The sequence below is a fragment of the Mesoplodon mirus genome, assembly GCF_964341445.2.
Source record: "Mesoplodon mirus genome assembly, chromosome: 15".
Taxonomy (NCBI): Eukaryota; Metazoa; Chordata; class Mammalia; order Artiodactyla; family Ziphiidae; genus Mesoplodon; species Mesoplodon mirus.
The window spans coordinates 55,352,297-55,374,523 of record NC_138991.1 but is presented as its reverse complement, the minus strand read 5'-3'; the positions used below and the strand labels follow the sequence as shown (position 1 = coordinate 55,374,523).

Genomic DNA, 22,227 nt, shown 5'->3' with positions numbered 1-22,227 from the left:
AGTAGCACAGCTTGGGGGGACTGATTTTGCAGAGATCTGTTTTTGAAGACCTAATGATTTTATTCTCTTGCTTCTGATGGCCTGTGGACGTATGTTATTTCATCTGCACCATCATACTCAAGCATGTGAATTAGCTGCCAACTGATTTGAGAATCGAGAGATTTCACCTAACCGTCCAGATTTGCAGCTTCCCTTAAAAAGCGGGGCGTGGCTCTACAGGCCCCCCCCCCCCACCATCGCAGTGGCCTGCGGGAGCCTCCTGCTTCGCCAGCATTGCTGTCGCTCTCGTGTCTCACGCATCAGGCCCTGGCCCTGGCCCTGCTTGTGCCCCTGGCCGCTGAAGTGTGGGTGTGGCTGGCGGGGGTTGGCCTCTGTCCGCTTGCTCTCGGGAGGGATGCAGCTGCCTCCCCGCCTTCTCTTCCTTGGCTTTGAAGCCTGCTTGTCCCTCCCAGCCGTGTCCCACCTGAAGGGCCTCCCCGGAGGGCGTGATGGCTGAGCAGAGCTGAGGAAGATGGGCTCTCGAGTCAGTTCCTGTCCTGGCACTGCTGCTCCTCAGCTGTGTGGTCCTGGCCACAGTACTTAACTTCGCTGAGCCTCATCTATGAAACGCAGTTGGAGCCAGCAATGATATTCATAAGCGTCTCCACTCAAGTCCTGGCATTCGACACGCACCAGCTGGTATTAACGTTTTGGCTCCATTTATGCCTCTCTTTGCCCAAACAGCCATATCAGCCTGTGGCATCAGCAGTTAAGGATTTATACTGATCGTAGAGGCTACACTTCAGACAGAGATGGCCCCACGTCATGCCACTGCTGCTGCTGCCGCTAAAACCTTCTCTAAACCAGACCCTGTATGACCATCACACTTTCAACAGGCTGTGAAAGGGTCCCGGGCATCGTGGGGGGACTCTCTTGTCGATAACGAGGAAATGGCTACGTGGGTGCTATCTGTCTGCCCAGCGATCCCTGTGTGGTCGGGAGCCAGCACAGGCAAAACACTTGCATGGAGGAGAGAGAGGGGCCCCATGGAGCCCTCAGGAAAGACTGGACATAAAATATATGTGAGTGCTCTGAATTTCTGGTTGGGCTTACAGCTCAGTCTCAGCCTCTGGAATTGTTGGACTTGGAGATTTTCAGAGCAGGGCACATCTGAACCCAGGATCCCGCTGGGGTCTTTGGGTCCCATGGAGGGAGGTCCTGGCAGTAAACAGGTGCAGACAGGAAAATCCCACATCTCTCCTTTTTGATTTTCCTCTTTGGGCCTCACGTACAAAACAGCAAGTTCATGCTATCGCCCAGCTCCTGATACGTGGATCTCACTGCTCAGTCTGAAACCTTAAGCCTCAAGTTCATCAACTCTTGTCCCTTCAGCCTCCTGCTCTTCTCGCTGCCACAAGTAGCTGCTCCAGTGTGTTTGGCTCAAGCTATACATTTGTGTGTTTCCTTCTAGAATATGTTGCATTATTCATGTTCTTAATTGACTTACATGGCATTGTGCTAGAGTCTTCATTCTTTCACTGTTTTCACCCAGCATCCTGTTTACGCTCTACTTGTGTGGCTGTGTACGCCTGTGCTTTGCTTCCGTAACTGATCAGTATGTTTTGGGGAGTGTATCCACCACAGTCCGCTTGTCCTTTACTCCAGAGATGCCGCCAAGTGGCTCCTGATTCCTCCCCACTCAGACACAGCGCGGCAGCCAGGCAGTCTCCTTGTATGTGACCCTTATGGTCCATGTGAGAATTTCTCTGGGATAGATACTCAGGCTGGAATTGCTGGGCCGCGTATTGTACCATTTTTTTTTTAATTTTATTGAAGTATCGTTGATTTACAGTGGGTCATGTAGTGTACTATATTTAGTTTGACCAAATACTGCCAGACTAAAGAATATGGTAGTTTTAAAGGCAGAGGAACCTGAATTGTGCCTGCTTCTAAAAAGGAAATCACGTGTGTTGAGTGTCTGCTGTGTCCTGGGAACACATTATCTCATTTGATCACACAGTAATCCTCTGGGACAGGCACTCTTAACATGTGTGTTGCACAGGTGGAGAAATTGAGGTCCAGAGAGGTGGAGTAACTTGCTCGGGGTCACCCAGCTAGACAGTCGCTGGGGCTGAGCCTGGCTCTGAGTGATTCTTCTGGACATGGTATATGCTGCTTTCCTAAAGAATCCCAGGTCCTAGGCCTGGCTTCCATAAATTTGTAGAAAGCGTTCTAAGTTAAGGAGCATCTAATTAGATCAGACCTCTGAAATTGGTGGCTTTGTGTGGCCTGCACTCTTGTTTTGTTTGATCCGCCTGGTCTTTAAACCTTTTATAATTTTCAGTATTTAAAAATCTGGGATTTCACTTAAAAATCGAGGCGAGGGCTTCCCTGGTGGCGCAGTGGTTGAGAGTCCGCCTGCCGATGCAGGGGACACGGGTTCGTGCCCCAGTCTGGGAAGATCCCACATGCCGAGGAGCGGCTGGGCCCGTGAGCCATGGCCGCTGAGCCTGCGCGTCCGGAGCCTGTGCTCCGCAACGGGAGAGGCCACAACAGTGAGAGGCCCGCGTACCGAAAAAAAAAAAAAAGAAAAAAAAATCGAGGCGACCCGGCAGCAGTGGGCCCGCTTTCCCATGAGGCAGCAGTTGCTGGGATTAAAGCCGTGGCTGCATCCTTCCAGCTGACCCTGTCCCCACCGGCCCCTCCTGGCCCTGGAGCTCGCAGCTCTGGGAAGAGAGATTTTTGCACGAGGGCAAGGACTTTTTTTTCCGCTCCTGAGTTCTTCCCAGTAAATGCATGAAACAGCCTTTCGCCCGTCCCCGACTCAGCTGTCCAGCCTGCAGTTTCCCTTGGCTGCAAAGTCAATAACAGAGAAAAGTAGGCTTTAGCTGTGACAGAGCCTGCTGCTCTCCTGCCAGGAGATCATTTGTTGTGTCCTATCTGGGACCCAGCCTGTGCCAGGCACCACGGAGGGTAGAAGAGACATTGCAGATGGGCTCCCACCTGTAGGGGACAGGCCACCGTATCCAGCCCATCTTGAGCAACAGAGGCTGCTATGAAGCTTCTCTCCGTAATTCCCCCTCCCACAGAAGGTAGGGTTCTGATGATAGAAAGATGGGACTTCATCCAGACACAAGTACATAGCTCTGTGCTAAGAGGAGAGTTTTTAGAGCTATGTTATTTGGTTCACCCCATGTGAACTGAAGGACTACTTTGTTTTTTTAATTCCTGTTTTTAACAAAGCTGTAGGGCTCCTGCTACTGTGAACACATTGACCCTAAGAGCCAGGACAGCATCCTGGTTATGAGCTGAACTCAAGACAGACATGGCTCTAAATCCCAGCTCTATTCCTCCCTAGCTGAGTCACCTTATTTCTTGGAGCCTCAGTTTCTTCATCTGCAAAGTGGGAATATTAGTATCTACTACACAGAGCTGTAACAGGGGTACATTGAAATAATTCAGGTAAACACTCCACATAGTGCTCAGCACATAGTAAACTTGCAATAAAGGGTATTACTGTTATTATTATTATTATTATTATTATCGTCACTTTGAGAAGCACATGGGAGGAGAATGTCACTGTACCTTGAGCCCTGGAGGTGGGGATGGGGGCGTGGGGGCGTGTTCCTTTTCTGAAATAGAGACTTGCTTTCTTTCCTGTGTTTGCAGTCAAGGTGTGGAATGGGCACGCCTTCATTGCAGGTGGGGGTCAGGATCTATCTTCTGTTCTGACATTTAGCGTAATTCACTGACATCACGCAGTGCTGTTTTACAGTCTCGAAGCTCTGTCACACATTGTATTCCCTCCTTGAGCTGCCCAGCCCTGAGGGTCTGATCTGTTTCCCCCATTTTAGAGTACGGTATCGTGAGCAATGGGGCTTGTCCGTAGCCTCACTCAGGGCTTTTTGAGCAAGAGGAGGAGGGTCTCTTGGGTCATCGGGAAGCACAAGCTTGGATTTGGTGTGGCACTTAAGCCCCTGGCCTTTTTCGTGAAGCAGGTGTGGAGAGGACTTTGGGGTCCGTGGTGTCCCCTTGAGTCTGCCCTTTCTCTTCCTGTCACAGGCAGCGTCTCACCCAGAGGCCATCAGAGCCTTGGACCTGCGGACAGGGTCGTACAGCTTCCTGTGTGTCGTGTGGGGAGTCCTGTTTCAGCTATGATGGGGGAGGTAGAGGCAGTTAGGTCTTCAGTAGCCCCTTGCCCTTCCCATGGGAGCATTAGCATATGCTATTGATGGAGCCAGAGGACCTGGCTCCACATCCTGGCTCCCTAATTTTCCAGATCCATGGGCTTGGGCAAGGCTCTTCCTTTCTCTGCACCTCTGATTCCTCATCTATGACATGGGGGTGATAGTAGAACCTACCCTGGAAAGTCGTTTTGTGGATGAAACCAGATGGATGGGTGTCAAGGACTCAAGAGTCAGCCGCCGCTGCTGCTGCTGTTATTATTGTGCTTGCTGTCGTTCTTCATGCATCTGTTGTGAGGATGTTTTTAGCTTCTTGGGAGTTTCTGTTACCCGTTAGAAAGCGGGGGGCGGTTCATGGTTTGCTTTGCCTTCCCCACACACAATGTTCTACACAAAATAGGTGGTAGCGATTTAACAATTTAGTGCAAAAACAGGAGTAGGATTTGGATCAGAAAGTCCACAGTTTGAATTCTGGCCCTTCCCCTTTTTGTATGGCCTTGCAGAGGGTGAGTAGCCTCTTCGACTGTCTGTCACCGCCTCCCTCCCCCACCCCGTCCCTGTGCAGCAGGGATGAGCCTGCCTGGGGTGCTCAGTGGTTTAAGGGGTTATACGCACTCCCAGCTGTAAATGTGCCTCCTGACTGTAAAAAGGTCACTGCCTCTAAAAAATGTTGATCTTCTTCCCTTTTAAGTAAATATTATTGAAAATGTTACCAGGTGAATAGGAGCAAGGGCTCTGATGTTGAACCACCTCAGCTCAAATCCCAGCCCCATCACGTTCTCCTTGTTGGCTTTGGGCTTTGATGGCATGTAATATCTCTGAGCCTCAGTTTTCCCAGCTGCGAAATGGGGGTAATAATTCCAGCCTCACTGGAGGGCACAGGAGTAAATAGCTAAACTCGTGTAAAGCACATAGAGGGATCCATGTTACATGGCAGGCATCAAATCATCAACTCCTTTCTATTCCTCCCCCGAGTCTTCATCTCCGGGCCTCCTGAACCCCCAGCGTGTGCACCTGGTCTCTCTCCCAGACCCTCTGCACTGACTTCATGACTTACCATCAGCCTCTTTCCAAAGCCTGGCTGCTTCAGTCCGTATACTGCCCCCCACCCACTGAGAGGATTTCACCCCACACCCTGAGCCCGGGCTCCCCTCACGCCCCTCAGCCACTTGGTCTGGATGCCTTTCCTCCCATCACCGTCTGCTGAAATCCCACCCACCCCTCCAAACCCAGGCCGGAAGTGCCTGCTGATTCCCAGCAGCCCAGCTCAGAGGGAGCACCCCACCCCCGGCCCCAGGAGCTCTCCTCCTGTTCTGCCACAGTTTTCTCACTGGCCTCCCGGCCTGTTGTCCACCACTGGCCCATGAGCTGACACCAGGACTTGTCATCTCATCTTGGGGCCCCCAGCACAGGGCCTGGCCTGTCACTGTTGGAAGAAGGAAGGGGTTCTCGATTGCGACCTCCGTGAGGGCATCTGTCCTGCTCACCTCCTCTCGCACCTGCTCATCACAGGCCCTGGCGTGAGGTGGGCGCCCGGGGCAGGCGTGGATGGGCAAGTGGAACCTCCTCTACTCTGGCGTCTGGTAGATGCTGGAACATATGAATGAGTGAGATGCTATTCATGCCTTTAGGGCAAGAACTGGGTGTTTTTTCATCCCAGCTAACTGGGCCTGGCAGGAGAGGTGTCAAATAAATGTTTGCTTGGATGGATAACTGTGTAATATCTCCGGGACTCAGTAAATGTTCCAAGCGGGAAGACACTGAGCTCCCCAGGGCTAGGCCTGTTTCCTGTCTTTCTCTGTCCATCCCAGCCCATTACCAAGCTACTTGCTTGGTAAATGGTGGCCCAGCTGAGTGGCCGGGGTAAAGTAATTCAATTAACAGGACTTTGCTTCCCTGTCCCTGCAGGAGGGGCCGTGACTCTGGCCTCTAAATTAGTGGGTATCTGTTGAGGTTTAGGGCCTGACTTTCTCACCAAGGGTGCCTTAGAGACACATGGGCCTTCCTTTCCCCTCCCCTGCCATCCCCTCCCCGAAACCGCTCCAAAGAAAGCCCTCCTCCTTCCCCTCTCATTCACACCTGGTGCCATCCAGCTGATGATTACTTGGAAAAAGCTTGTTAAACAAAACTTGTTTAAAGCAGCCAGGCTGCTCCCCATCTGTTTGACCCAGGCGAGAACATCAGGACCTCCATCCTGACCCCTTGGAGCCCACTCTCAGTGTAAAGATTAGGAGGAGAGTTCCCTTTTTTAAGTTCACGATTTTATTATTTCTGAGTTAAGCAAGTGAAGATATTTGGTGTAGTTGTGCTAAAATCACCCAATCAGACGCTTATCAGAGGGGCTCAGTGATGTCTGGGAAGCTGCCTCGAGGGTCCTTCATGTCCGACCATTCATTGCTCTCGGAGGGCTCCGTCCAGAGTGTTTAGAGTGGCAACAGCAGTCATTGTCTCTTTTCAGGTTCCCAGTAACAAGTGCATGACGGTCACCCTAGAAACAACCCTCAGGTGTCAGCATTGGGAACCCAGGCATCACCCTTATAACAAAGCCGAGTTCATGGGTTGCAGCATTTGCCCCAGGATGACAGGATTGGGCCTGCGGTTCAGATGAGCTGCATCCACACCTCACAGCCGACCCACACTTGAAAGAGGGAGGGCAGATTTCAGCATTCCAGGGACAGAATAGAGTGACCGGGACAAAAGAGGGCTTTTTAAAACTGAAGCATCTTCTTTGCATTCTCATGGAAGGAAGAGCTGATTGTCACTCTCTTGCTTAAAATACCTGTGGCCCTGAGGGTAGAGTCCAGATTCTCTAAAGTGACTTCCCAGGTCCGCCCCTGCCCTCCCGCAGCCCCCCCCCCTCGGTGCCCCCTCTGATCCTCAGTCCCATGGTTCCTTCTGGCTGTGGTCTTTGGACTCTCCGGGCGGTTCTCTCCCTCTGTCTTAGAGCAGAGCACAGGCTTCCTGGGGCCGAGTCCTGTCTGCACCCCTCAGTCGTTGGTGTCTGGGCACTGGCCCTTACCCGCTCTGAGTCTCATCTTCTCTCTCTGACATGGGAATACTAAAAAGTACCTATCTCAGTGGGCCTCTGAGGATTCCATAAAATAACATATAAGTGTGATCAGCCCAGTGCCCGGCAGAGAAAATGTTTGGTAAAAGATAATAGTAACACTTTCTCCCCCTGCTGCTACTGCTGCTGCTCTTATGATAACTATCACATCACACGATCCCTGGGGAGGGCCCACGTGCCCGTGTGCTCCCCACACACCCCCGCGGCAGACCTTATGCGCACCTTTATCCTGTGTTCCTGGCTTTATCGCGCTGTTTTGTAATGATCTGTCTGTCTTTTCCATCGACTGTAAGCTCTGTGAAGGCAGGATCCGAGTTGCATTTATTCCTTCACTCACAGCACCTGGCTCACAGGGGGCCCCCGAGGAGTATCTGTCGCATGAATGAGTGCATTGAATGAACGAATGCAGGATTCCAACCCATCAGCACGTCCCACCTGGGTCGTTGACTCTAAACTAGAACTCAAAGTCATTTGCTAATGCTGGGCTCCTTGGGAAGCTAGTCATTGTTCTGGAATTCTCTAGCCATTGAGGTGCCCTTAGATCAGCTGATTCTGCAGCAGCCTTTCTTGACAGGGCCCTGAGCTGCCTGCTGCTGCTGATGGACAGGACCTTCCATTTATTTTATAAAACACCATGATATCCTTAGATGAAAATAAAAAGGAACTCTGGAAGTGCAGAATCGTGGGGAAGGTCCCCTTCAAGAGTCGGAATGTGGTCTAGAAAGCACTGTTGTCAGGAACGGTCCAGGAAAGAAAATGTCACAAAGCACAGGGGGCAGGGGGTCTGAGCATTGGTTCCAGGAACTGTAGCTCATCATCTTGTTCACAACATTCCATCATTTTAAAAATAGCTCTTGTTCATTTGATGGCGTCTTTATCTTCTTGAAGCTCAAAATAAAACTAACCTTTTCTGGAGGGGAAAAAAAAACACTCCCATGAAAATAGTCCTGAATGTTCTTTTTTATTTTATTTTATTTTATTTTTGCGGTACACGGGCCTCTCACTGTTGTGGCCTCTCCCATTGCGGAGCACAGGCTCCGGACGCGCAGGCTCAGCGGCCATGACTCACGGGCCCAGCCGCTCCGCGGCATGTGGGATCTTCCCAGACCGGGGCACGAACCCATGTCCCCTGCATCGGCAGGCGGACTCTCGACCACTGCACCACCAGGGAAGCCCCTGAATGTTCTTTTTTAAAGCGAGGACAGACTCCCAGTTCTATTATTAGTCCCCAAGCATAATTGACAATAGTATTATGATAGGAGTGCTGCACAAGACGACAGCAGGGCCACAGGCAGCGAGGGCCCATTAAGCGGCCACCAGAGGCGTCTGGCAGATTCCACGAGCTGGGCTTCGGTCCAGCCCATCGCTTCTAATGCTGCGTTTTGGCTGCCGCCAAGGAGCGCAACCAAAAAACTCAAACGTTCCTTGGCCCTTTAAGTGCTGGCCCCTACCCAGCAGGGCAGGCCCTATGTGGATGCTCGTGTCCTCCCAGGGGTCCTGGGTGACAGACGGGGTCCCTGCAGGACCAGCTCCCTGTCTTTGCTCACTCGTTACCCGTTGTCTGCCCTCTACTCCCTGCCCACGGGGAGTTGGGAGCCAGGGAGTGCGCTTGCAGCTGCTTCTGTCCATCCTCCTCCCCGGTCAGGGGGCTTTGTCGTCTCTGTTCTGGCCTTGCTCTCCCCAGCGGCCTGCCTTGCTGCTCCTCAGTCCACCTCCCACATTTCTAAGCTCCTGCAACAAATGCTGATGGGGCTGCTGTGATCTCCAGGACGTGGGGCGTGTTGCTGGTGGGGGGGCCGTGAAGGGAAGTGGTTGGCAGGGCAGGCTGGGGCCACGTGGAGAAGGTTCCTGTGAGCCACGCTAAGGGTTTAGATGTGCGTGTTGGGGCGGGGCAGAGTTCATGGGACGCCACTGAGGAATTCCAAACGGGAGTGGCGTGAAAGATCTCTCTGCCTCAGGCTGCTATGGCTCATTCCCCACCAACAGTCTTTCTAAATGCACCTCTTGGGTCCCACCCCCATCAGCTTCTTCCTTGGTCCACGAGGCTGTGCGTGATCCTGCTGCTGCTACAGCTTCAGCTCTGGGGAAGCACTAAGCCTGGCCATGCAGGCCTGCCTTCTGCGGCTCCCATAAGCTACACTCCTCCTGCCTTCGGCCTTTGCATTTGCTGTTCCCTCCGCCTGGCATGCCCTTCCCCCACTGAAGGCACCCACCTGGACCCCTGACAGGTGTCCGTCCTCCAAGAGTTGCTGGAGCAGCACCTTCAGGAGGCCTCCCCTGAGAGAAACGCTCTCTCCGTTCCTCGTGCAAACCTCCGGCGCGCTTCCCTGATCACACGTGGATGGCGACATCCAGCACTTGCCCCTGCCTGGCTACCCACTGTCTGTCTGCCTGCCTGTCTCCACCCCATCGTACACATAGAAACTCTCTGAGGAAAGCTTCCTGGCTGAACGTCCAGAATCATCAGCTTCTGTCGCAGAGCCTGGCAGGCGATGTTGGCTACCGGGCGCTTAGCCTCGGTTGCCATGAATGACGTAGGCACCATCCTTATCCCCATTTTACAGGTGAGGAACCCCAGCCCTGCGTGGTTTAGCTGCCAGACAGTAGAACTGGCCAATGGCAGTGCTGGCTGTTCTTCTGCCTGAGGGAACGTCACCTGGAACGTGGTCACCTGGAATGTGATCGTCTCACAGGGTGGCTCTTGGATGGCTCTGTAGGGCCTCACGCAATCCAAGTGGTACAAATTCGGGGTCCCACGGAGGCCAGGCCGGGGACGGGACTGAGGAGAGGAGGCTGGGTGGGATGGTAGCCCTGTGCTTCCAGTAATGAGGGCCATTTCTCAAGGGAGGCCAGAAACCTGGATCTGAGGCAGATACACCCTGGTTTTAATGTTTTTAGGCCATTCAAGCTGTTAGCAGCTTGTGGTGAAAAAGACACCACCATCTTCACCTTTTGGTCAGAACCCAACTGATCCCTGAGGGGGAATCTGATTTGAACGAGACTGCATTCAACCTGCTGGAGAATTGCCAGCTTCATTCTGGGATGGAGTCCGCCCCTTTTTAAAAAAATCCCAGAAGCAGTAGGCACATTTGAAAATTCAAATGTTCAAATGCCGACTAGGTATGAGGTAATACCAACAAATTATCGTTCATTTTGTTAGAGGTGATCATGGTATTGTGGTTCAATTGGAAAATGTTCTTAGTATTTTAGAAATACACCTTCAAGTGTTGAGGGGTAAAATGTCATGACGACTATAATTTACTTTAAAACACCTTCGCAAAAAGGTAAAAATGATGTAATGTGGAAAATGGTTAAAACTTTATTAGATAAAGGGTCATGGGGGTTCATTATACCATTCGCTCTGCTTTTTGCCCTCATTTGAAATTTTCATAGTAAAAAATGAAATGACAGTAATGGGAAAGAATATAGGCTTCCTTGAGTTGTTCTGAGATCTTCCCGGCCCCACTACGTCCTGCCAAGTTGTGCGCGGCCACTCGAGGTGTCCATACCTCCAGGATCAGATTGGGCCCCAAAGGCAGGACATCTAGGCAGAGGCTGGCGGTCAGCACCCCCATCCCTGCAGTGACTCGCTTCCTTCTGCTACAGCTGACAGGCAGGTGCAAGTTCTGTGAACTGCATCTTGGCTGGGAGACACCTGCAGTTTAGAGGACCTGTAGATTTTTCTTATGTAAATTAGAGAGTGTCTTCTGGATTGAGGGCAGCTCTCACTGCTCACCCATTGATGACCTGGGACCCCGCTCAGCCGCCTGCAGGTCTTGAGCCCTGGGGCAAGTTTCTTACCCTCCCTGAGCCTCTGCTGCGGTGCTAGGAAAGTGCCGAGAGCAAAACGTGAATGAAGACTCCACAAATACCATCGCTTGTTCTGAACAGCTCAGGTAGAAATTGCTCGGCTGTCAAACTCAGATTACTGCCATGTTGGGTTTTCTCAGGTGCTGGCTGGGGTTTCCAGGGACTGCCTAGCTTGAGGAATCAGTAGGATTTGTGATTCCTCCAGGGTGATAACCTTTCTGCCAAGTCCCTGTTGGCCCTGGTACCTGGGCGAGAAGAGGCCCAAGTGAAAATGGACAGATTAAACTCCTGGGTAGGATCCTGTGACCTTCACTTTGGGGGATCCTCACCTTCCTAGGACCCCATATCCCAGCCCAGCCCCACAGGCAGCACAGGGAGCCATCCCCAACCTTCCCTTGGTGCTTAGAGTGCTTTGAGCATCCTCTCTCCGAAAAAGGAGAAATCTCCACGAGTTCTTCCAGGGATGATTAGCCCCTTTCTTGCCTTCCTGCAGCAAAGCCTCTCAAGCCATCCTTGAGGGTATCTTGTGCAGATTGAAAACCAGGCCTGATTAGCTCCTTTGGGCACTAACCTGGCATATTGACCACCTTCCCAAGGAGGAGTGTCTAATTGCTTAACGATGGGTTGAAACTTGGAGACCATGGAGCGGACTCTGGTATCAGATGGGTGAGCGGAGCCGGAGTGGCTGAGCTCCAGCTGAAGACCCACGGCTCTCCTAGCCTGGTGCCCTCACTCCCCGCACTCAGCACCCCTCCAGCCAAGCTGCAGGAGATTTCAGCCCCAGACTGGGACTGTGCTGGCGGTCAAGTTGGAGTGGCCAGCAGCAGTGTTTGAATGCTGTCCCCTTCTGGAGAAACGTCTGGCTGAGGCGGTGCATCAGGGGGTGGTTTCGGGTGAGAGGACCTTGATGTGACCTTGAAGTGGCCCCCGGGGATCAGCAGCTGCTCTGTGTTCCTTCCTCCCCCCAGTACTCGGAGGAGGATTCCCAGATGAAAGCCAGGATGAATAATGTCTTAGTATAAGTGTATCCCAAATATTACATGGAAAGGTTTTATTGCATAGGCCATCCTTGAACCCTGAAAAATTATTGAGTCATGAATTATTGAATATGGAGCCATGAAGAGTGAAAAATTCATTATTTATCTGAAATTCAGATTTCACGGGGCATCCTGGCTTTTTATTTGCTAAATCTGACCACACTTAAGAGGGAATCTCTGGCCCTGTGCTGTGCTCCGGCCCTTAGCAGGGCCTTGTGGGGACGGGCATGTCCTCGGATGTCTCTGAGCACATGGGCTTATTCTGCACACTGTTCCCGAGCCCCAGGCTGGCGGGAGGTGAGAGGAGGGATGATTGTACTGCTCCGTCTCTGGGGCCTCGTGGGCAAGCGGCCCGGCCCCGCTCTGGGCCACAGTTTCCTCATTTGTCATGTGAGACTTCTCGTGACCCTGTGAGGCTGAGTGACCCTGTTCCTTCTGCCGCCCTCGCCCTGCTCTCCCCTATTCACCCCGCTCAGCCTTCAGTCTGGAAGGAGCATCACTTCCTCAGAGAAAGCCTTTCCTGCCCCACACCGGCCCTGGTTTCCTGGTTCTAAGCCAGGCTCCCAGTGCAGCTGCACATGAGCAGGACGGGCTCCAGGCTCTGTGGGTCCCAGAGCCGCAGGCAGATGTCAGGTCCCTCGTGCCAGAATTATTGAGTTTCAACATGAGGACTGCAGGTCACCACACAGGTCGAGTTCTGACCCTGACGGACTGCCCAGAGCACACGCCTAGGAGCTGGCCCTGCCTACGAGGGTCAGGCAGACACAGGGGTGGGTGGCGGTGTGAGCCAGGAGGGTCCTGAGCGTGGATCTGGGGCCCTGTGCCTGCCTCGGGGCGCACCGAGCCGCCCCGGCCCGGAGTAGCCCTGGGGGTGGGACTGCGCTGCTACCTCTCCTAGTTTTTCAGAGAAAATGGAATTTGTTTATTAATGAAATCTTTCTTAAATAGCGGCAACTGATTCAGATTTCAGAAAATTCCCATGAAGGCAAAATTAAGCATCCTCTCTGGAGGGTGGCATTGAGTGTGATGAATAGTTATACGCTGACCTGTGTGGTCACTGGATTTATTGGTGTCTCCCGCACTGGCCCCGTGACCTCCACCAGGGCCACAGCAGCGACCCTGTGTGTTTGTGGTCTGTCTCGGGTCCCAGCACCATACTCGGCACGGTGCAGGTGCTGAGATTTCATTCATTCCTGGGAACACACTGTAGGAAGTTGCGTGGACCTGCCTTCCCCACTTCACAATAATACTACCACGAGCATCTCCCATTATTAAATGTGATCACACGTGTAAAGCCTGAGGCACCACTTGCACTCACCTTGGGAGGTGATGATTGATGGTTACGTGTTCTCCGGGTCGTCCGTCTCCGGGCGGGTGAGGAAAGCATAGCTGAGCACACCTGTCTGTCCGTCTTCCCAGGACGCCAAGTTTGTGGAGGAACGCAGGAAGCAGCTCCAGAACTACCTGCGCAGCGTCATGAACAAAGTCATCCAGGTGGTCCCTGAGTTTGCCGCCAGCCCCCAGAAAGAGACCCTGGTCCAGCTGATGCCCTTCTTTATGTGAGTACCAACCACGTTCACGTGCTCCGCCCCACACCTCCTCCCTTCTCTCTCCTGCGGTTGCATGTGTCTGCGTCCTGGACACCCCAGGACCCAGCTGTGCCCCAGAGCCTGCGAGGTGCTGATGGGGAGACTTGGGTCAAGGCGTCTGGGAGTTTAAAGGGCTCACGAGAGAATGAGCCCACAAGTGAGCATTGTTGATTTGAGGCTCGCGAAAAACGCAGGGCTCTGTGGTTTTATACTTTGGTACATTTTGATCAAAGGAAAGCTTGCAGCTCACGGGTGTTCCAGAGCTAAAGTGGTCTCTGTCAGGCTTTCTTCAGCATGTGGGCAGTGAACCCAAGGAAACTTCTCGCAGACTTCCACTGCTGCAGACTTGGATTACTTTCATATTAATATGACCTAAGTATGAACCAACTTAAAACTAGGTATAAATTCCTTGTTCTTATATGTCTTATAGAAGTAAAAAAAAAGAAAATTAAAGAAGTTTACATGTTAAGCACTTACAAAATCATTGCAATTCAGAATCAGCAGTTAACAGAGCAAATGCTACTTTTTCTGAAACCAAATCTTTGCTCACGACGGTGCGCAGCAGCTTATCCTGAGCTCGCCGCGTGCCGTGTACCGCGCCGGTGGTCTGCATGCTGACCACACCTCCCCCGCCATGACTCTCCTTGGGTCACGTCGCTGGGAAACATGTGTTTGGGCCTCACCTTGGGGGCAGGTGGGCCTCACTGGTGTCACTGCTTTATCACTGATCAGTCCCCTCTGTTCTCATAAGTCTCTCATCACACCGCGCCATTTACACCCTTGGATTCAGGGAACCCAAGTGATGAAGCATCCTTAGTTTTTATAAAGTCTTCAGATGCCAGAGGATATAATTACACTCGACCCTTGAACAATACAGGGGTTAGAGGTGCCAACCCCCCATGTAGTCGAAAATCTGTGTGTAACTTTTTTTTTTTTTTTTTTTTTTTTTTTGCGGTATGCGGGCCTCTCACTGTTGTGGCCTCCCCCGCCGCGGAGCACAGGCTCCGGACGCGCAGGCCCAGCGGCCATGGCTCACGGGCCCAGCCGCTCCGCGGCACATGGGATCCTCCCAGACCGGGGCACGAACCCGTATCCCCTGCATCGGCAGGCGGACTCTCAACCACTGCGCCACCAGGGAGGCCCCTGTGTGTAACTTTTGACTCCCTCAAAACTTTAATACTTACAGCCTACTGCTGACCTTACCAATGACATAAGCAGTCACTTAACGTATATTTTGCATGTTATTTGTATCTCTACATTGTATTTTATGCATTCGTGACATACCTAGCTTTTGCTTATTTTTTTCAATATTTCTAGGCTATGCAGTTTATCTGCGAGTTTTTTTCAAATTGTTGCAAATCTCCAAAAATTTTTCCAATATATTTATTGAAAACTATCTGCGTGTAAGTGGACCTGTGTAACTCATACCCATGTTGTCCAGGGGTCAACTGTATATTATTTCTAAAACGGTATCATCATAGTGGAAATGATAGATATAAGAATCCATATAGCTAACCTGTGGGCCTCTGAAAGTGGGTTGGGACTTGTCACTTGAAAAACACTGATTTGCTGGGATGAAGCAAGAGTTTCCTTTCCCCAGAGCGCTTTAAAGTGGTGTGCTGAGGGTTTGAGGATCTGCTTTGTCCTAACGGTGATGCTATGACTCAAGCCGGGGCTTATTTCTGCGTCTGTCTGTGGGGGGAAGGGTGTGCCTTTGGCATCACACTTTCCAGAATTTCCAAGTTGAACGTCCAACCAGACAGACATCGGCAGGGCTGCCCTCTTACCTGCTTAGGGCTTTGAAATTGCAGCCAAGCCACTTGCTTATGTCTTTCTCATTGTTTCAGGACCTTTATGAGAAGATATAATTGTATTGTGCTATCTGCGATAAAAAGATGCCTTTTCCAGATGCCTTTTTCCCCCCCAGACAGAATACACCATATGGAAAACTGAATTTTTCTTTTACTCAGTTATTTGTGATGCTAGGACCTTGATCTTGCTGTTTTGAAAATGCCACTATAGTTCATGAGAGGAGGTCCCCTTTTCATCTTTTAAAGGCAGCCCCCTGGCCTGTGATGAGTGTTGGAAATCAACCTCTCACCGAGCCAGGTGGGTTTGGGCCAAATTTCCTGATGAAAATTGAATCCGAGAGGTAGTCCTGAGACCCCAGTGCTAAGAAAGGTTGCCCACCTCACGTGTGAGAAGAAGAGGCTGCCTCGTACGGGAGAGCTGGTGCCCCTAGTGCCAGGGCAGGTGGCCCGGGCAGCTCTGGTGGAGAGTGCACAAACATCAGCCTGCCGAATTGTGACAGCCGCACCTTAACTCACGTGTCCCGGCGTGTTGTGCAGTCCCAGCCACTCTGGTTGCCACTGATGAGAGCTGAGAGAGAAAGCTTCGTGCCTAATTAGCAGAGAGAATGTGAGGTTCAATTCCATGGGCTTTAAAAAGCACAAAGCATTTTGGTAGGAGGTTGTGGCAAGGGACACAATATTGACACAAGACTCCGGACCCAACATTGGTCTCGACCCCAGTTGAAATTAAACAGCTTGCCCTTCGGCTTTCCTTGCAGTTCCACAGTTAGCTGCCCTCTCCTCCTTTGTCTTTTTTGAGTGACATGGGATTACAGGTTGGAGCTTGCAGATTGTTTCATTTGGGGGTGATGGAAGGTGAGCTGCAGCCCAGTTTGTCCATGCTGGTGAGCCTCCACGTGATAACTTCCTGTCTGTGCAGCCCCAGAAAACAGCAGTTCTGGTGTCTCAGCTCAGAATCTCACCCTGAGAGATTCCTACTTAAAAAAACATCTCTCTCGGGCTTCCCTGGTGGCGCAGTGGTTGAGAGTCGCCTGCCGATGCAGGGGACATGGGTTCGTGCCCCGGTCCGGGAGGATCCCACATGCCGCGGAGCGGCTGGGCCCGTGAGCCATGGCCGCTGAGCCTGCGCGTCCAGAGCCTGTGCTCCACAACAGGAGAGGCCACAACAGTGAGAGGCCCGCGTACCGCAAAAAACAAAACAAAACAAAACAAAAAAACCATCTCTCTCAACTAAGGAAATAAACTCCCCAAAGTGTGATTATTATAATCTTGACAGATTTCCTCAGGTCTTTCAAATGCTGATTCAGGGCCCTGAGGATCCCTTTCAGCTACTGAACATGAGTGGACTTGTTGACTAAGGATGGCCTTGCCCTGCTTCCTCCCCTCACTTATTGAGCATTTACTATAAGCTCTGGCTGTAGGTTTCACCTCATCCAGTCTTCCTGAGAGCCTGTTAATTAGGTGGACACCATATCTTCATTTTATTACATGGAGCCTTACAGAGTTGCCAATGAAAGGGCAATTTCATAAAGTTCCACCTAACACTGACAAGGAAAATGAGGCCAGAGAGGTTACCTTGTGACCCCATGGTTACCTACCAGCACATGGGGGGCCCGGGCTGTTTGGTGCCAGAGCCCATGGCTTGAGGACATGGGTGACAAACCCACAGCCTGTGGATGGAGCCTGACCCTCCAACCTCTTTTATTTGACTATTCCGGTGGGGTTTTGTTATTTGTTGTTGTTTTTTTCCTTTTTTTAATATCTATTTTATATATAGTAGTGTGTATCTGTTAATCATGGACTCCTAACTTATCCCCCACTTCACCTTTCCCCTTTGGTAACCATAAGTTTGTTTTCTGTGTCTGTGAGTCTGTTTCTGTTTTGTAAATAAGTTCATTTGTATCATTTTTTTAGATTCTGCATGCAAGTGATATCATATGATATTTGTCTTTCGCTGTCTGACTTACTTCACTTTGTGGGGTAATCTCTAGGTCCATGTTATTACTTTTTCTTAATTAAGTGTTGCCAATGTCAAAAAATTAGAAGGTATCATATTTTTAAAAAAATCATATATCAGGCTTCTCTGGAAAACTCAGAATTGGTCACACCCTATTATGGACTGAATGTGCCCCCCAAATTCATATGTTGAAGTCCTAATCCCCAGTGTGGTGGCATTTGGAGATGGGCCTTTGGGAGGTGATTGGGGTTAGATGAGGTTATAAGGGTGGGGCCCCGTGATGGGATTAGTGCCCTTAGAAGAAGAGGAAGAGACACCAGAGTTCTCTCCTCTGCCACATGAGGTCACAGTGAAAAAGCAGCCATCTGCAAGCCAAGAGGAGAGCCTTCACCCAGAACTGAATCTGCTGGCACCTGGATCACGGACTTCCAAGCCTCCAGAAGTGTGAGAAATAACTGTCTGCTGCTGAAGCCACCCGGTCCGTGGTATTTTGTTACGGCAGCCAGAGCAGACACATACCCACCTGCATTCCCATTGGACCACACTTGGCTACAGTCAGACAGTGCCGCCCTCTCCCCACTGAGCCCGCCACTCTGCTGCCTCCTGGACACTGAGCCGAGCCTTCCCTGCCATTTGCCATTAGTGTTTGGCTGTTTTTCTCCCATAGTCACTCGTATTACCAGCCTGGCCCCAGGAGACACTTGAGTTTGTGGTGCTGGCTCTTACCTGCTGCTCAGCAATATAGGCTTTGACTGTGAGGCACCCATGATGCGTTGCTCACACTCTGTGCTCCAAAGTGTGTTCAACAAGCTCATCCACTGCTGAGCGTCAATCAAGGTGGTGCCTTTCCCATATGGGGCGGGAGATGGAAGGTGTACAGGGGATTAAACCTAGTGGGTAGAATTTGCTCATTTTTCTTCACCAAAACCCTTAAAACCTTCAGGCTCATGCAGCCTGGAGTCCAGTATTCCATGGCACCTGCTTTTACACACACTTTTCCATTTCCTCTTTCCTTTTTAGTGTGTCAGTATTTCACTGTGTTCTGCAAGGGGCAGCATGACTTCCAAGGATTCTGCCATCTGCACAAATCTGAGAGTTGAAGAATCAGCAGGTTCAATTTTTTTCCCCAGATCTCTCTGCCACCCATTGCCTTCCTTGCTCATGCCAGCAGCAGTCTGAATTAGAAAGTAGGACAGTAGGAAGTGGGCCATTTCTTTTCCATTTTGAACCCTGTGTATGTCTGGCCCACGTGGGGACCAGAACCTGCCCCCAAACTAGTGAGCAGACAACACCCCCTAACGCCCTCTTCCTTTGAGGGCCCCGTGTTGTTTGCATCCTCCTGGCATGTTGGAGGGAAAGGCGAACCCCAAGATGTGACACATGGCAGATGTAAGCAGTTACTTAGGGAAATGTCAGGTGCTCCTTTGAAGGTGCATTATCGAAGGGAGACCAGGATTCCAAGAATTCATTCTGCGGAACTGGACTGCAGATCGGTGAAGACTTAAGTGATTTGTGGTGCTGCCATTTAGCACGTTATTAAAACGTTGTTCTGCAGAGTCATTCATCCTTGGAAATGCATCGTGTTCTGCCATTCTGTGAGGGGAGAGGAAAAGTTCCGGGGGTGGAAGCCAGAGTAATGTAGGTCACAGCACAAATTCTCCACCGGATTCTCAGCAGAAAACACAGTCGATGTTTTCCCCACTCCCCACCCCCATCTGCTGCCATATTTACTCTCAAAGCTGTTAAATATATTTTTGCTGAAATAGGAGCTGCCATGTTCTCCCAGCGAGTGGGGCTTTGGCGTGGGGTTGAGACGCTTCAGCCTGGGTAGCACCAGGATCACGTGGACCCCAGCGGGCACTCTGCTTTGCCAGGGACGCTCACAGGAGTCACATGGTTCCTTCCTAGCACCCTAGACTCACGTTGCTTTTGTGGCTGATCCACACCTTCAGGTTCCAAAATGGTCTGCCGTGTCCAGCGGCCAGAAAGGGGTGCAGATCCTGTTCAAAAAAATCTCAGTTGTGTGGCCAGACTGGCAGACTGGTTAGGTGTGGGCTGTGTTTTAAAATAAAACACCAATGTGAGTGACTGTTGATGGGAGGAGTGTGCCCCAGCTGGCGCCTCACCCGCCGCTCCCTCTCATGTTGCCCCTGGACCTGCTTCGCTGACGTACCTCAGCTTCCTGGCCCTCGAAGGCAAATGAGTCTGAGACCCCTGGTGTCCAAATGGAACACGTGGGGGTTTGGGAGTCAGTGCTGTTGCACACTACCTCTGCCACGAAGGAGGAGGGTGATCTCGGGCAAGGATCCAGCCTTTCTGAGTCTTAGTTTCCTTATGTGTAAAATGGGAAGATAAGTATTTGACATCACTGTTCTGCTGGGATGTTAGGTGAGGATTCTGTGTGACAGCGGGACACAGCAGCTTCTCCGTGTCAATGGCCGTTGATAACGAGACTCGTGAGAAAGACCAGGAGAGAAGCCCCACAAAAACCCTACAGACATTTCTCCATCTATCTCTTCATCCATCCATCCATCCATCCATCCGTGTCTACAGGTGAAAAACTGGCGTGCCAGGAAATTTAAGTGGGTTGCCTAAGGTCCTTGTGAGAGTAAGTGGCAGGCCAGGGCAAGAGTCCACTGTGCTTCCCTGAGATACAGGGCACATAGTAGGTGCTCATGAAATGCTGACTTATAACATGAATTATTCTGCAAGTCAGTCTTTCCCTTCCTCCTTCCCCTGTGGGGATCTCTCATCTAGATGGAGTGACTCAGGGCCTGCCCCAGGGAAACTGGGTGCGACAGCTAGGCTCTGGCTTTTCTGGGAGCCCAAGAGCTCAGCCGGGCCTAGATGGCAGCGCTCCCCTCTAGGGGCCAGGCCTCCCCTGCAGGAGGATGCCCACTCCTCAGAAGCTCGTTACCGGGAGGCCCCTCCCCAGGGAGACCTGCCACCTTGTCGCCTGGAGAAATGATATGTAAAATGGCACTTAATCACCTCCGTCTGCTGGCCTGGCTATTTCAGGGGCCGTGTTAAGGGATGCAGAGAAAGTGCGGTCCCCAGGGTACTGGTCCTCCACGTCCTCAGGGCTCCCACCCACAGAGATCAGAATGAATCACTCTTTCTGAAAATGACCAGGGCGACAGCTACTCTTCTCTGATACGGAGATGGCCTCCCTACCCCCTATGCATCCCACCGGTCACAGTAATTATGTTCTACTCCTGCCATTTCTTTTCTGTTTGGTGGTGAAATGGGGAGAGATCAGCTCTACAAGGAAGAGGGAGAGGAGGACGATCGTGCAGCTTTTACAAGTCTCAGAAAAAGTGGGGGAGCCTGGAACATCTCCAGGGCAGAAACGCTGCTGAGTGGATACACGGAAAACCTCTGTCAAAGGGGCTTGTGTTCAGCAAACACCTCTTTCATCCAGTCAGTGTTTATTGAGCACCTGCTAAGGACTCAACAAGCACTGGGGATGTAACAGAGAACAAAACAGAAAAAAGAGGATAAACCACCTTTATGGAGTCGGGGAAATGGAAAATAAACATATAATACACAGCTAAACAAGAAGGTCTTTGCAGAAAAGTAATGCATAGTTAGAGGCTAGAGAGTCACAGTCGCATGGGCAGTGTTTCCACCAAATGGTTGGGAAAGACGTCTCTGAGGGAAGACCTTGTGAATTTCTGGGGGAAGGGTGTTCAGAGAGAGGGAACAGTAAGTGCAAAGGCCCTGAAGCAGGAGCAAGCTTGGTGTGTCAGATAAGGCCAGTTTGGCCATAACAGAGAGAACAGGGGAATGAGGCTGGAAACGTCACCAGGGCCGTATCACATAGGGCCTTGGAGGCTGTAACAGTGACTTTGGGATTTACTCCAAACTGAAGGGTTTGGAGCAGAAATGTGGCATAACCTGGTTTATGTTTTTAAAACCTCACTCTGGATGTGGGGTAGAGAATGGAATCAGGGGGCACCGCGTGGGGAGGCTTTTGTAGGGCCCAGCAGGAGGAGGGTGGTGGCTTGGCCAGGGTGATTGGACCCTGGACATATTTGAGGACTGGCTGTCGGGAGTGAGAGAAAATAATTATGACACACCCGGGGTCCTGACAGACCAGGCAGATATAGAGATGCACCAAGTTATTCCATACAGACAGCCCTGTATTCAAGTCAACAAATGTCTCCTGAGCACCTACTCCATGTAGGCCCCTGGGGTAGTGGGGAGGTTGGTGGGGGTATTATTACACATATGACTAAGGTCTGTACATACGACTAAGACAGCGCCCCAGCCCTCAGGGTCAGCAGGTGTGTGGGTCGTGTTATTATTCCATGGCAGTATTTCTTTCCCTCATTCCTGTTTTCATTCACTAGGAATTTGCAGAGTGCCTAGACAGGTGTCATACTGCCCTGTTTGTAGCCCAGCTCTGCTATGGACTAGCTGTGTGGCCTCAAGCAACTATCTTAAGCCCTCCCATGCCTCAGAGTCTTCCTCTGTACAGTGGAGATGTTGCCAGCATCCCTCCCTGGGGCTGCCGAGAGGGTTCCACGAGCGCATGCATGTCAAGCTCGTAGAACAGCGCCTCGCATATAGTAAGCTCTGTATGTGTGTAACTATTTTCTACCAGCAGAAAGGGAGCACGGGAAAAGGAGAGTCTGGGAAGCAGACGTTTTGGAGGAAGTGATAAAATCATGGTATTAAAAAAAAAAAAACCTGAAACGCAACAGAAAGATATAAGAAGGAGAAGTAAACATCACACCCCACTCTGCTGTGCATCGTGCCCCCCACCCCTGTGATCGCTGTCAAGTTTCTTA

The 22,227-nt window shown here is 51.2% G+C and overlaps 1 protein-coding gene across 2 annotated transcripts in view; it reads left to right on the top strand.

Annotated features, from left to right (window-relative positions):
• SNX29 (sorting nexin 29) overlaps positions 1-22,227 on the top strand; it is a 571,459-nt gene that overhangs the window by 497,846 nt on the left and 51,386 nt on the right. For both annotated transcript variants that reach the window (XR_014291539.1, XM_082600682.1), the window contains exon 20: positions 13,497-13,636. Coding sequence is in view for 1 of the 2 variants with exons in the window: in XM_082600682.1 (XP_082456808.1) it covers positions 13,497-13,636 (140 nt within the window). In the remaining variant the exon portion in view is untranslated. The remainder of the gene's footprint in view (positions 1-13,496; positions 13,637-22,227) is intronic.